At 33.8% G+C, this 16,350-nt stretch overlaps 1 protein-coding gene across 6 annotated transcripts in view; it reads left to right on the top strand.

The window, feature by feature from the left end:
- Window positions 1–16,350, top strand: part of LOC149778776 (coiled-coil domain-containing protein 180-like) — a 135,407-nt gene that overhangs the window by 67,225 nt on the left and 51,832 nt on the right. For all 6 annotated transcript variants that reach the window (XM_089939537.1, XM_089939534.1, XM_089939539.1 and 3 more), the window contains 6 exons: window positions 2,339–2,583; window positions 4,072–4,153; window positions 6,951–7,044; window positions 10,278–10,458; window positions 13,308–13,454; window positions 15,446–15,622. In XM_089939537.1, coding sequence (XP_089795663.1) covers window positions 2,339–2,583; window positions 4,072–4,153; window positions 6,951–7,044; window positions 10,278–10,458; window positions 13,308–13,454; window positions 15,446–15,622 — 926 coding nt within the window. The remainder of the gene's footprint in view (window positions 1–2,338; window positions 2,584–4,071; window positions 4,154–6,950; window positions 7,045–10,277; window positions 10,459–13,307; window positions 13,455–15,445; window positions 15,623–16,350) is intronic.

The raw sequence follows: 16,350 nt of genomic DNA, 5'->3' as shown, positions 1-16,350 counted from the left end.
CTGTGCTGATTGTTCTACTGATTACCTCTAACTGCATTGACCCAGATCTGCAGGCATATTATGCGATGGCTGATTGGAATCTGTGCAGTTTGCTGTTAGACTTGACTATTAAGCATGTATAAATTATACTTATAGTAGGGATATCTGATTTATTGTTTAAAGTTTTCTTAACATAAGCAAATTTATTTGCATATTAGTACATATCCATATACAAATGACCTGATTAGATTTTCAGGTCATTATAGTTCTTATCATTATAATTAAAAAAACTTTCATCACTTTTGGTCTGTAACAGCAGCATATGTGTTATACAAACACATATCTTTTGGGGCCCTGTTTGGCTGAGTTTGGGACCAGTTTGGCTGAGTTTGGGGCTCTGTTTGGCTGAGTTTGGGGCCAGTTTGGCTGAGTTTGGGGCCTATTTGGCTGAGTTTAGGGCTCTGTTTGGCTGAGTGGTGTAAGGCACTTACCTTTGCTAATCACTGCCATTTCTCCTTTGTGTGGGCTCGAGTCTTTGGCTGATTTGGGTACATGAGATTGCTTGTCACTAGCTTCCTATGGATTGGTATATTGTAAATATACTCATCTTATACCTCACCAGCAGAGTCTGCAGTGTTCCACCAATATTCAGTGGCTTTGTGAGATCATTCATTTTTGTTATTTAAATGTCCTGAACCTTATTTTCTATACTTGGTATGTTGATACATCTCACAAAGAATATCTCTTTCATACCAAAACTTGGCCACTGTGACCTGATTTGTATGCATGAGTGACTTTTGTGTTTACAGCTGTTTTTTTACACACAATATCTTTGAACCTATTTACCTGCACTCATGACAGATGGCATGTAGCTGCAGCTTGACAAAAGTGATTCTTCCATTGAAAATTAGGTCACTGTGATCTGATGTGCAGACTTAAGTGTCTTTATTGTCAACATTTGGTTTTTTATACTCCTAATATCTAGGACCTTATTTTACCTACACTTGGGACCTTTTTCTAAAGATATATCTTGATGAAAGGTAGATGAAACAGTTTCATGTGATTGACCATGAGTTAATTTTTCATTGAAGGGACAGCCGTATGCTATCTATATGTTTTTCCCTCATTATTTACAGTGGTGTCAAGAACAATAGTTTTATGCTGTATACGTAAGGTGATAATTATATTACAATTATATTACAAAAATACATTTTTGTTAGCTGGGTTGACTAGTTTCATTTTTATCAGCAACTATTCATTTTCACCTAGATCTGGTTTTGTATGTTTAGCCAAATGTTCATAGTAATTTTATGGTAAATTGGTCAGATATCCAATTTTTAAGTCCAGTCTGAGCTTGAGGCATGATAATTTTAGGACCCAGTCCATTCCACCTTTAAGGTCCATTAGATTATCCTTGGCATTCTCTGACAGCAAACATTTTAATATTTGGGTCCAGTCCATTCCACCTTTAAGGTCATTTAGAATATACTTGGTCTTCTCTGTAAAAAAAGCATGATAATATTTGGACCCAGTCCATTCCACCTTTAAGGTCAATGAAATTATCCTTGGCATTCTCTTTGAAAACTCTTGGATATCATTTGACATCATTGAAAACTGCCTTGACAACTACTTTCAATCAAATGGTGCAGTGTGACAGCATAAGAGAATGGAGCAATAGTTTTTGTTCTTCTGCAACTTTGTCATCTGAGTAGTGTTCTGATTTCTTTGAAGGTAGAACAGGTTTGATGTTCAGCATAAATGTCACAAGCATCAGGTAGTCATGGCAACAAGCATATGAATTTTATGCTCTGCTGTAATACTTGTCCACTTATATGCGTGTTTGTGATTTGGATTTTAAATGTAGTTTTAACTATTTTCAGTCATATTGCTACAATGTCTGCAGTGTGGCAGCTTATAGTGATGTCTAGCACTGGGGCATCATGTTGCAGACATGTAGCATGATGTCCCACCCAGTCACATTATTCTGACACCAGGCTGATCAGTCCTAACATTAACCTTTTAATGCTGCGCGCCAAGGGAGGCAGCTGTTAGTGCCATTTTTATAAGTCTTTGGTATGACTTGGCCAGAGATCGAACCCACAACCTCTCACATCTGAGGCAGATGCTCTAACCACTAGGCCACCGGAGCAGTGGTTCACTTATGTAATGAATATGCCTTAAACTCTTTTAAATTTATGCACAAATAGCATTACTGCAGCAAAAGCCATTACATGATGCATGTTTTTGAAATTTGTGCAGAATATTGCTTAGCTTTATTTTTATGTCAAGTTGTCATCTTTTTCCTGGATATTTTTAGTTTAAGCAGCATTTCTCATCCACATCTTTTTCATTTCAACAGGCCAAAGACCTCCAATCAGCAGTGACAGAGATTCTGTCCACGCAGAAAGGGACAACATTTTATGTGTTGGTTGAGGCTGGAGAGCATCTGGCGCAGGAAAAATCACGTGAAAAGTCCAAGGCCGGGAAGAGTCAACTAGAAGGAGGTGCCTTCATGACAGAAGTTGATGCAGGGGAAGAAGAAAAACCTGACTATATTACTAGCATCGATATCGATAATGACCTGCTTTCTGAAATAAAAAAATTGTATGTTCATTATTACAAAATATTTAAATTGCCTTTGATCTACCATTTATACTTGCTTATAAGTCAAATCCAACTGCAAACAGCATAGACCCTGATCTGCCATTGCATAATGTGCCAGCAGATCAGAGTTTCTTGTTTTTGTTTTACAGATTACTCCTAGAAACTTCATAGACTCAGATCAGCTGTTGCTTTATGCGATAAATCTATGTAGGTAATTTTACCTTACGATATGAAAAGCAATATTTGCTTGCATGACATGCAATCTCAGCTGAGACAAAATTAAATGTTTTCATTGTATTACAATGCAAGATATTAGGAAACTACACATGTCATAAATCTGTGTTGCCACTGAGGGCTATTTCAATATGATAATGGACAAAACGTGAATCGGAGCATTTCCTTAAGAAACATCCACAAGTCTCTCTGTTCCATTAGTATCACTTCCTTATTCTAACATAGAGAATCTGAATATTTCTAATATCTATGCCTGGTTACAAACCTGAATGAAAGTATAGCTAACTCCCGACTTACGTGATAGTTGCAGTCACAAGAGAGGTCACGTAACTTGAAATCACTGTCAAAATTTTGGTTTCACTACCTTTAATTTTCATTTAAAAATACATAATTCATTTAATTTCAATGCCATTCAGTTTAGCTGTTTATGAATCTTAATTGTTTTGTTTTAGACAAATATTTCATTATTATTTAATCTTCATTAACAAAGTTAAATTACCAGGTTAAAAAATTGATATGATATTGTGCTAATGAAATATTCATGGAAGTTGGCAGATACCTTAATTGTTTTCCTCTGGCTTAAATTTCACCACTTTTTTTAAAAGTTTAGTCTAGACACAAGACATTTGATTGATCAGGTTAAGCCAGACTTATCCAGATTTAACCTGCCAGATTGCAATATTCTTGACTTGCAGCACACTCTTACTCAAGACAATAAAGTTCAGACTCACATTTTCAGTCCAGACTTAAGTTCTGTACTTGAAATCAATGCCTTGGTTATGCAGCATCTGTCACCTAAAGACCATTATGTCTAAGCTTATGTTTTAAGTCCAGACCTAAGTTCCTCTGTTGAAATCAATGTCTTGTTTCTGCAGCATACTCTAACTCAAGTCCAAAGTTAGTTTTGAGTCCAGTCTTAAGTTCTGTTGTTGAGATAAATGCCTTGGTTCTGCAGCATACTCCTCCTAAAGAACAGTATGTCCGAACTTAAGTTTGAAGTCCAGATTTAAGCTATGCTGCTAAAATTATGGATTTGGTTGTACAGCATGTTCCACCTTGAGACCAGACTTCAGTTTTGAGTCTAGACTTAAGTTCTCTTGTTAAAATACAGGTCTTGGTTATGCTGCATCCTCTGCTCTAATAATGACAACACCTAGGCCACCAAGAGTATTATTGATAAGTTATCAGAAGTTGTTAAATTGTTTGTAGTTTTTAATAATTTATTATAATACATCATCCTTTGTCCTATTTCAGGATTCGTCTGAACTTCCTGAATCATATGGAGGAATGGATGGAACAGGCTTCAGACAGGGCCATGTCTGTTGTAGTTGCCAAGGTCAGTGCTGACAGGGTGACTGTTTGCAATGAGTTTAGTTTTGGATAAAACCTGAACTACTGGTACAGTGAAACATAATTTAAGCAGTCTCTGCTGTGAGTTGCCACCTTTCTTTTATCACCAGAATTGTTGTGCACAGATTGATTTTGCAATGAAAATGCATGATTGTGAGTGACCACCTGCCTGCTAAACATTACCAGTGACAATGAGGTTTTGCAAAATATGTGTTTCAGCACTGATATGAATGGCCGTATCACAAAACCAGACTGAAACATTTCAGACCTTTACTTAATCCTTTGTAACTGCAATCACTGAGTAGAATCAGCAGGCATAATGCACATTGTTATGAACCGATATGTACAAAAAACATGAGGGGAAAAAGTTGGCTTGTCATCAGTTTTATTATATTTGTAAGGTAAAGTTGTATACCGAAGACTATGAAATAGACTTATATGCTTGTCAAAATGCCATTGTAGTACCATAGACATCAAAATTCCTATTATAATTAACCATTCTATATGCAAAGTATTAGCAGTATTGGGAATACATAGCCATTGTAAAGGATTGTATTGTTTGTTTATCTGTAATGAAAACTAACAATACTGTTAATGTCATAATAAGAGATCTTTTCACGGGGCCCCGAGTGGCCGAGTGGTCTAAAGCGCTCACTGTTCCGGATCACTGCCATCTCACCTCTGTCTGCGTGGGTTCGAGTCCAAGGCTCGGCTAGCGTGGGTACGTGGCAAAGCCTGCCAGTAGCTTCTCGTGGGTCGGTGGTTCTTCCCTGGGTTTTCCAGGGTTCTTCCTCCACCAGTTATACTGGCCGCCATGTATAGCCTATCTTGTGCTGAAAAATGGCGTTAAACCCTAGATCAACAAAAAAAAAAAAAGATCTTTTCACCCATCTGTCACTGTAGTGCAGCAGGTTCTACAGTAAATCATTTTTCTGCTGGATTTCAGTACATAATGACCAGGTTGAATGAGGTCTTTGTCTTGTATTAAGTTATTTGCTATTTCCAGATGAGTTAATTCTGAACTTATCCTAAAGGTCTGTAGTCTTTGTTGTGTTGTGAATGTTACTGTTGATAAAGCCTGAAATCAAGACCAAGTGCACAATGGTTGGAGATCTAATCAGCTGTTCACCTTTGCACATTTGTTATGTGTTGAGTTGATCCACTTATTGTTTATGTCATGGATGACTTAGTTTTGGGCTTTTGACTGTAAATAAATTTATTGTGTAAGTGTTATGATTACTAATTTGATAATTTACAGATAGGATAAGCAAGTGTTTCTCTATTGTTAATTTTGTAAAACATACCATAATGCCAGTAGACCTTATAGTTAACTCTGTAATTCATATAGTGTAATGCCAGTAAATCTTATAGTTAATTCTGCAATTCATATAACATAATGCCAGTAAACCTTATAGTTAACTTTGCAATTCATATAACATAATGCCAGTAAACCTTATGGTTAACTGTGTAACTTGTATAACATAATGCCAGTAAACCTTATAGTTAACTCTGTAATTCAAATAACATAATGCCAGTAAACCTTCTAGTCAACTTTGCAATTCATATAACATAATGCCAGTAAACCTTATGGTTAACTGTGTAACTTGTATAACATAATGCCAGTAAACCTTATAGTTAACTGTGTAACTCATATAACATAATGCCAGTAAGCCTTATAGTTAACTGTGTAACTCATATAACATAATGCCAGTAATTCATATAGTCAACTTTGCAATTCATATAACATAATGCCAGTAAACTTTATAGTCAACTTTGCAGTTCATATAACATAATGCCAGTAAACCTTATAGTTAACTCTGTAATTCAAATAACATAATGCCAGTAAACCTTTTAGTCAACTTTGCAATTCATATAACATAATGCCAGTAAACCTTATAGTTAACTGTGTAACTCATGTAACATAATGCCAGTAAGCCTTATAGTTAACTGTGTAACTCGTATAACATAATGCCAGTAAGCCTTATAGTTAACTGTGTAACTTATATAACATAATGCTAGTAGATGTGAACTCAAACAATGATCATAATGTTGAAGTTTGATGCTTTTATTTCAGATCATATCTAAACCCATTTTTAAAATTTTTCTTTCTCTATAAAAATATTCTTCTACCTTACTGATGAGAAATATTTTGTCATTAGATATTACCTATAACATCACATTTTAGCATGATTAACATTTTGGGAATTTTGTAACCTGGGAATAGTTATGACATGAAATCATCATGATTTAGTCTTTTGTCATACCTTTATTGAATGGCAATGTTATTTTTGAATATGAATAATATTGTGTAAAATTTTCATTGTCATTAAATTTGTGAATACTCTATCCTGTTTTAATCTTATAATTTAAACAAATGAAAATTATACTGGATAAATTGCAAGTTCAGATTTATCTCAAGTTTAAAAAATTGTTTCAGCCTTCATGCTTTTAGTTTATTTCTTGGAATATATGTTTTTTCAGTAGTTAATACTGGCACATCTTAAATTTCAGTGTATTTGCAGCAGAACATATACAAAGCTATCTCACTGAAAATCAAAGTAATGCCACCATTGAGGTAGTCATAACATGAAACCAAAATGCCTCTATTTTCAGTTTGCATTGATTCTTTGTACCCTTTTTGATATGCAGGAGGCATTATCCATTGATTCATACCTTAATTAACTGAGCAATTAGTCAATAGATGATGGCCTGCTGGTAATGAGTGAATTAATTAATGAATTAACAAATAATTGGTTATTTGTAAATTTCCCTTAATATTCCAGTGTGAGGAGCTAAACAGCGAGTTAGATCTGCGACTTCACCTACACAAGCCACGTGCCAGGAGAGCTGAGTATGATGTCCACAATGTCAGGGCTGGTAAGGTTTTCAATAGATTATGTTTCACATATTCATTGTAAAAGCATAGTAAAATACGTTTGTCTTTGTGTTTAAAGTTTGCTGAGATATCTAAACATGCGCTATCTTGCAATGCAAGACATCATAATATAAGCAAGCAAAATATCATATGAAATTCAAAAATTGATGTAGACAAGAATTTTAGTATTTAAAATCAAGGTCAAGGTCAAAAATGCATGTGGTAGTTACTGCAAATTCAGTTTTAAAATCTGCTATAATGGCAAGAATGCCATTTATCATGCTGCAATCCTGTCTCATAAAAGTATATTGAATTTGAGAACAAATATGCCATTGTTAAAATGTGTTCTTGGAATCTGTATCAAATTTGGAGAAAGTTGGATGTGATGAGATACTGTTTGATGTTGTTGTTGTTGTGGTGTTTAATGCCATTTTTCAGCACACAATAGGCTATACATGGCTGCCAGTATTAATGGTGGAGGAAGAATCCAGGAAAACCCTGGAAAGAACCACTGACCCATGAGAAGCTACTGGCAAGCTTTCTCACATACCCACATTGGCCGAATCCGAGACTCAAACCCACACAGACAGAGGTGAGATGGCAGTGATCCATAATGGAGAGTGCTTTAGACCACTCTGCCACTCGGTGCCCCAATACTGTTTGACATCTTTATAGCTGAATATAATTTGCAGTTTTGGGTGGCATATCATTTCTCAGATGTAGTCAAGATAATGTTCTCTGACTTGGAAATCATACAGTTGATCTCATGCAAAGAGACAAAAGATACTTACATAGTGTCCCAAGCTGTGATATGAAATTTGAAAACATATGCTGCAAAAATCACCATTTTCATTGACAAGTTAAATGAATATGGAGACAATACAATGCAGTCAGTCTTAATTCATCTTTTTGATAAGGATGTAAACATGATATACACAGTTGAAACTTTTGGTGGACTCTGTTGAGTTGTACAAACACTGCCACATTCCAGTGCAGTCAATGAAAGGACATTTTCCATTCTGAGGAAACTTCAGGCTGACTCCAAAGGAAACCTGGAACCAGTAACAACACATCATCTCCTAAGTGTTAATGTCAAGAGTGATGAGGACTTTCATGAATATAATCCAGGCAATGATCTACTAAGAAAGGCTGCAATTCCTGTTCTACATCTAAGAACAGTGAAAGGCATCAAGTTACAATGAAGGGACTGATGTGATGAGATGTGTTAAGCAATGGAAATTGTTTGAGTACTTTTTATTTTTATCTATGTTCATGATAAAAATTGGGTAAAGGAAAATTGTTCTGTTTTGAAGTTAAAAATCCTTTCTTGAGCTCCATTGAACATTTAGTTAAAGATTTAATTTTTGGATGGAAGGAGAGTTGAACAAATGAATGACGGTGGTCTCACTAATGCATCACAGTCTTTCTTCTATTTGAGCTATTATGAATACCTTATTCATGTTATGAAAAGCCTACAGTATTTGAAGGCTTTTTCTTAAAGTTTTTAGCACTAATACAAATCCCACCTTCTTAAGAATTTCTGCTTAGGGCTGTTCCATTTATACATTAAATGGTGCCCAGGGAAGGCAGTTTAAAAAAAAATATGCCAGTGTACTTTAGTTTCATATAATTCATATTAAAATGATAAGAAAATTCTAAATTGCATCTTTGGGTTAGTTCTCTACATCAAAAGTACCTTCCCTAGGTCTCAGGTATGTTTTACTGAAGCAGCCCTTGTATGTAAAATGAATGCTTTACTGTGAAATTCAAAATGATGAGATCATCAGATTATGACACAATTACTATATTATGACATGATCAATACATTATGACATTGACATAATCAATACATTATGACATGACCAATACATTATGACATGACCAATACATTATGACATCAATGAGATATTACTTTTTTCCTAAGCATATCGTAGCACTGTAAACTTGAGTTAAAATTAATTAATCTGGTTATAACTTCTGTCTCTTATTAAAGAATGGAAAACATGAATGTTTATGCAATTTTTGAACTCATAATTTTAAAGTAAATGATAAGTCAGTGGAAAGTATATGAAACGTTTTGAAATTCTTAGTAATTTTTTACTTGTTTTCATTTGGGAATTGCAAACATTCTTTTGTAAAACAAAACAATGTAATCTGTACCACAAGACCGTATAACTATAAGAAGTCTTCTACTTAGCTAGTTGTAGATAATTAAACATGCAATTTGGTGATTTCACCCATACCCAGTCACCCAAATTACACGCAATATTCAAGTAAAGTGTTTGTGAAAAAATATTCCCTTATATAAGCATTTTTTTTTACAAACTGCATGTTCATAGTAATTGATCACATATAAACAACAAACAGTCATATATTTTTATATATGACTGTAAATTTATTCTATTTTTAAATACTCATTCTATTGATGATTAGCAACTGGGTACTTCTTTCATACTTTCTGTGTAATAATTACTTGGGTATATTCAACACAGATATTCAGCTAAGAGCAGTGTGAAGACTGCATCAACCTTACACATTTCTAAGTGATTTTTGACTGTTTTGACCCATAGCTATGTAATTAAAATACTCCAACATTTCACAAGCAATCATCCTTAATGCTTTGCATTACTGTGAGAAATGATTTGTGATTTTTATTGAGGCTTTAAATGGTGAGATACTAATATCACTTTTCTGATGGAAGATGGCAGCATCTGTGTCAACAGTTATTAGGACCTGTGTTCAAGTTTTGGAAAGTCTTCTTATCAGTTTTTACATTCAACTGAAACATTGGTATGATTACTTTATGCATAAAGTTTGTACCTTGACGAGTCAGGATTCCAGGTTTCTCACCAGCATCATCATAATATAAAATTAACCATGGGTTGGCAACCTACGACACACATGTCATGAGGTGGCATGTCAAGAGGTTTTGTGTGGCATGCAAAGGGCAGCCAAGAATCTCGATTTTAACAGTGTTACTCTCTTACTGGTGGCATGCGCTTGTTCATTTTGTTACCATATAGTTTTCATATTGAGCATTGTATAACACAAATTCAACCGAAATGTTTTGATGAAGACATATGTCAGATGCAGCTCCAGCTTAAAATTATAATTAGAGCAAATAGCATGGACCATGATCTGTCCATTCATCACATGATGGTTGATTCTGGTTGATGCTAGGTACAATTGGACATTTATTGAAAGATTATGGTATCAAAATTTGAATTAATTTCAGCTGAGCTTGTGATGCACTCTGAGCGTGTAACACGTCACTGTAAGGGGGTTCTGCAGGCGCTGACGGAAGTTAGGCAGAGGTTCCAAAACATGACCCAGGAACACAATGACTTGGCTGCTAAGTTCAGGCAAAATATTGAGTCCCTAGAAATTGTGTTCATGAATGCCACAAAATCCTCCAAGTAAGTTGCATTGAAATAGCAAAAATTCTTGATGTAAATAAAGTAAAAATGGAAATCTTCAAAGTTCATTAAAACTCCAAATATGTTATTTACCAGTATTTATAGATGCCACATAATGCTTTAAATGAAAGTCAAACTATTCTTGGTTATTCCATCACATGCAGGAAAATATATTGGATGTAAATATTGGTCATTTTGAACTGCACTCTTGCCCATCATTATTATGTTATAATTTAATTGATGATATCTCATTACTAACAGCAATGTAAACAATTGTTTTAGGTGATTAAAACCAAATGATTTCTTACATTTTTCATTGCAAAATTGCAGAAATAACATTGAAATTTAAAGTGCAGGTAGAAATCATCAATTTCTGAAGTATTGAATGTTTTCTTCAACACCTATCATTTGATAAGAATTTTTTTTACTCATTTAGCTCAATGTGTGTTCAGCAGAACTTACCAGTTTGGGAAGCATCACTATGATTACTTCGGACTCTCTTTCTGGGAATCCAAGTTATTTGACTCATGTTGGAAAGAGATGATGTTCCCAATTTAAATGATGCTAAATAATCTATACATCAATACCACCAATATGCTATTTTTGAATATTTAAGTCTGCAAATTTGGCAACAATGTCCACATTTTAATATAAAGGTAATACAATCTACAGTTTAGTATGTACGTAATAAAGTTCATAATTAAATGTGAAGGTAATGAAGTCCACAGTTTATAGGTAATAAAGCTCACAATCTAATATGGAAGTAATAAAGTCCACAGTTTAGTATGTAGGTAATAAATAATAATAAGCTCACAATTTAATATGAAGGTAATAAAGTTCACAATTTAGTATGTAGATAATAAAGTTCACAATTTAATATGAAGGTAATAAAGTCCACAGTTTAGTTTATAGGTAATAAAGCTCACAATTTAATATCCAGGTAATAAAGTCCACAGTTTAGTATGTAGGTAATAAAGCTCACAATTTAATATGGAGGTAATAAAGTCCACAGTTTAGTATGTAGGTAATAAATAATAATAAGCTCACAATTTAATATGAAGGTAATAAAGTTCACAATTTAGTATGTAGATAATAAAGTTCACAATTTAATATGAAGGTAATGAAGTCCAAAGTTTAGTTTATAGGTAATAAAGCTCACAATTTAATATCCAGGTAATAAAGTCCACAGTTTAGTATGTAGGTAACAAAGTTCACAATTTAATATGGAGGTAATAAAGTCCACAGTTTAGTATGTAGGTAATAAATAATAATAAGCTCACAATTTAATATGAAGGTAATAAAGTTCACAATTTAGTATGTAGATAATAAAGTTCACAATTTAATATGAAGGTAATGAAGTCCAAAGTTTAGTTTATAGGTAATAAAGCTCACAATTTAATATCCAGGTAATAAAGTCCACAGTTTAGTATGTAGGTAACAAAGTTCACAATTTAATATGGAGGTAATAAAGTCCACAGTTTAGTATGTAGGTAATAAATAATAATAAGCTCACAATTTAATATGAAGGTAATAAAGTCCACAGTTTAGTATGTAGATAATAAAGTTCACAATTTAATATCCAGGTAATAAAGTCCACAGTTTAGTTTCTAGGTAATAAAGTTCACAATTTAATATGGAGGTAATAAAGTCCACAGTTTAGTATGTAGATAATAAAGTTCACAATTTAATATCCAGGTAATAAAGTCCACAGTTTAGTATGTAGGTAATAAAGTTCACAATTTAATATCCAGGTAATAAAGTCCACAGTTTTGTATGTAGGTAATAAAGTTCACAATTAATTCTAAAGGTAATAAAGTCCACAGTTTAGATGATCATTAATATGGCCATTGATAACTGGGCAAGGGCTTTTATTCCATCACTGTTTATCTGGGCAAGGATTTTTTGCCCCCACTGCTAGTAGCCAGACTCATCTTGATCTGGTCAAGTCTGTTCTCCCATCTGTCTATCCATCTTACCTGACAAGCCTGTTAGCAAGATGGCACAAAAACCACTTAGATGAATTATATTTGTTTAGCATACTTGTGTCAATATGTAGATAATTTGGTTAGATTTTCAGACTGTAACTTCAATTTTATTTCATTTTTGAACTTTTTTGACAGAAAACCTTGCACATTTCGGCATAAAATATTGGGAATAATATTAATAATAATAATGTTTTGTTTTAATTAATAATTTTAATTAGAATAAAAAATGTAGATACTAAACAACTTTCTAACACTTTTCTTGCATGTATCTTACCAGCAAAGCATGTAGAAAAAGAAAGTTCATACATCTGAACAAAGTAAAAGTAGGTGTTTTGTCTCTTGTCCATGTCTAACACACTGCAAAAAATTAGATGAATTAAATGTGGTGTATTTATTTTTATGTATATGTTGATGACCAGACACAATTTTCAGGCTATTACAAAAGTTTAACAATTTCTTTAACATTTTGTGAATTTTATGTTTTTAGACACAAATATTATTAGCATAAATGAGAAAAAAAACACAAAAAATTAAATTTGATGTTCATATGCAGATAATCTAAGTAGATTTTTCAGGTAACTTCAACATCTGCTACTCCAGTCTGTTATACATATTGTTAGCCAATATGCTTGCTCATAAAATATAAAGAAAATTCACTGTGAGAAAATAACATATATGTTTCATCATGTGGGTGAAAAACTTAAGTATTGCACCCACTCGATGAAATATATCTGTTATTACCTCCTCATGTTAAGCGAATATCCTCTCTATATGTGATTTCAGAGGAAGCATTTGATCGATTTACTAAAAATAGAGTGGTTTGGAAGTGTAAGCAGATAGGTAAGCATGAACTTTCTTTTTCAGACTGATAGCATTACAGCATCAGCTGAGTGTAGAGCTGGATAAGTTTATGTCCATCATACGTGCCTCACTTCGACATTTCCGCCAGAATCTTGATGAAACACTGCAGATGCTGAGAGAGTCCAATGCAAGATTCATCAAATCTTTCAAGTAAGTGATAGCATTCTGAAAATAATGCCTAAAATAAGCTACACTCTTGTGTTCCAAATAATCTACAGGAAGAATACGTCCAGCCAAAATTGTCCTGAGCAACCATCATGTGCAGCAAATCTTGCTTTAAACGTAATAAGTTATTTCCCATTCCTTTGACAAAATCATTATATGTTAAAAGATGATCCAAGTAAGAGAGGTAAAGGAACTATGAGAGTATTCACCAAAACGCGTCAGGAATTAGAGATTATATATACTCACCAATGAGCATAGTCCAACTGCATGGACCCATATCTACCATTGCATAATGTATCAACAGATGTAGATCTTTGTAGTTTGTTTGGAGTAATCAGTAGAATCAACAACATAGACCCTGATCGTCACTAAGCAATGGCAGATCAGGTCTTTGTTATTTTTGCAGTTCGACTTGACTTCTAAATGTGTGTATACAGTAGACATTAAAACTGGAAGATTTTAAAAACCAGAAATTATGAAATTAGTGCAATGTTTTTCTGAAGTCTAGACAAGGAACACATTTTTTCTAAGGAATAAGCTGTAGAGATTTACATTAAGAAAATCTTACTAATTGTCTGTTATATGCATTATGAAAGGCTTTATTTTTTATAAGCTTTACACTCATTTCATACAGAGAATATAAGGTCAGTATCAAGTGGAATATATGGGATATCACTCTAACAGTACAATTATGTTAAATCAGTTCATAAATATACATCTTGTTAGAGCAGTAACATTTCATGATTGGACAGGTTTTTGCTGGTTTGATGTGTTTTTTGTGTGAGCTGTATGAAAAAACAGAAGATGCACATGTTGTGCTAGAATGGTGTTTTACTAATGCTGATTCTGGGGCAGTCACATGAGAGCTGCATACACAGTATGGCATGATGGATATAGCATTTATGTGTTGGCTAAAATTGGATTATGTTAAGTGATAATTGAAATAAGTTAGAATACCAGTCAAGGTCACAAGATCACATATCTAGTGTCAAGTAACTTGCCATACAGTGGATATTTTATATTTAGGGACCTATTTCTTTTGTTAGTGGTGTGGGAAGACTCATAACCAAGAGTGTTTTTATAATCTCACATGGCTATAAAGCCATGTGAGTGTATGGCATGGTCCTTCATCCTTCATGTTGTTGTGCCCTGTGTATCATCCATCTGAATTTTCATCTTCTTCTCCACTACTGTTCAACAGAATTCAACCAAATTTCACAGTGGAATCCTTGTGTCATTCTCACTCAAGTTTATATAGATAATGCCAAACCACCATCTTATATGGCAACAATTACTAAATATGAGACAAAAATTTACAATGACTTCCCAAACATGGCACATGTTATGGGCAGGTGCACTTACGGTATGGCTGTGTTGTCCATCAACATTTGCCTGTTTAAACTTCTCAAAAACCTGATGATAGATTTCAACCGAATTTGGCAGTGGGGATTCTGACATAAAGAGCCTTTAAGTTTGCATAGGTGATGCTTGTCTGTTAAGTGGTGACTCATTTATTATGGATAAAGGGACTTCTTTTGTATGGAATATCATGCTTACTGCATGGAATGTTTCAATCAGATCATAGAATTCACATGCAAAGGATGTGTCATTGTTGCCAAATTCTCATTATCTGTAAATAAAATTGCACAGAGGGTTACATGTTTAGCAAAGGTACTTCATTTTAAATAAGAGCTTTTTTTTTTTGTTAATAACAAATTGTACTAAGGGCTGTTCCATTAAAACACACATTGAACCCAAGGAAGGCACTTTTAAAGTGGGGTACTCACCCATTGATGTAATTTAGAATTTTCTTATAATTTTATTATGAACTTGGTGAAATCAAAGTACCCTGGCATATATTTTTTAAAAACTGCCTTCCCTGAGTACCATATATGTTTAAATGGAAAAGCCCTAATTTCTGTGGACATGGTAGGGAGGGAATGTATTGACAGTTGATATTTGTATCTATTAATTAGGTTGTTTTCGGATGGAGGTAATTTCTGCCCAGAGGAGATTGATGATTACAAGAAAAAGCTGGAAAAGATGTCTCAGAAGATTGATGTGGCAGAGGGCTCCATTATGTCAGATTTGGAGGGAATGGAATCCAAACGTCTGGACCAGGCCACAAAAGTGGCCATAGAATTTGAGGACAAGTATGTTTAGCATAGATGAGGACATCTTGGTGCTTTATTCCAATATCTGACTTCTTCTTTTGGATGTTGGGCATTAATGATTAAGTAGATGAACAGTATTCCCAAATTGCTGCTCAGATCTGGAGGTTTCCAGTTATATCCATCAGCCATTTCTGAGCACATCCAAAGTACAGAAACATCATTATTTTATTATTTTTCTGCACATGAGTATTTAAATAAACTGGCAAGTTGAGTTGTATTTGCTTCACATCCCAAGTTTTGTATTTGTGTACCAGATGTAGATTCTAGAGTATTTTAAGGTAAGTAACTTAGTTCCCATATCTCCTTATATTTGGGTTAGCCAGGAAATAATTGGAAAAGATAATCATACAGTTTCTTGGTGGTAAATGCTGTGTTCACAATTCAATCCTATTGGAAACTTCCAGCACTGAGCATTCTGGGAGTCATGTACAATTGTTTTAAAATTATGACCCTTAGTGTTAACATCAAACATCAGTATCAAGAAGTTAAAGATTGGCATGATGCAGTAAGGTATCCTCAGCTATATTTAATAGCCTTTTAGAGGTCAATAATGTAAAGAACCAGCAATGAATTATTATTTGGGGTAATCATGGATGCAGTCTCCTTGCTGAAATCTGGAAAATTCAGTTTAAAATAATTTCAGACACTGTTTTAATTTCTAAGTAAATCATAGTCACAACCTTATTTATTTACAGCCATAATCACTG

The sequence above is a fragment of the Sinohyriopsis cumingii genome, chromosome 17 (genome assembly GCF_028554795.1).
Source record: "Sinohyriopsis cumingii isolate HCF-2022 chromosome 17, ASM2855479v2, whole genome shotgun sequence".
NCBI lineage: Eukaryota > Metazoa > Mollusca > Bivalvia > Unionida > Unionidae > Sinohyriopsis > Sinohyriopsis cumingii.
The sequence above is the reverse complement of the archived record's forward strand: the minus strand, read 5'-3'. Positions and strand labels throughout refer to the sequence as shown.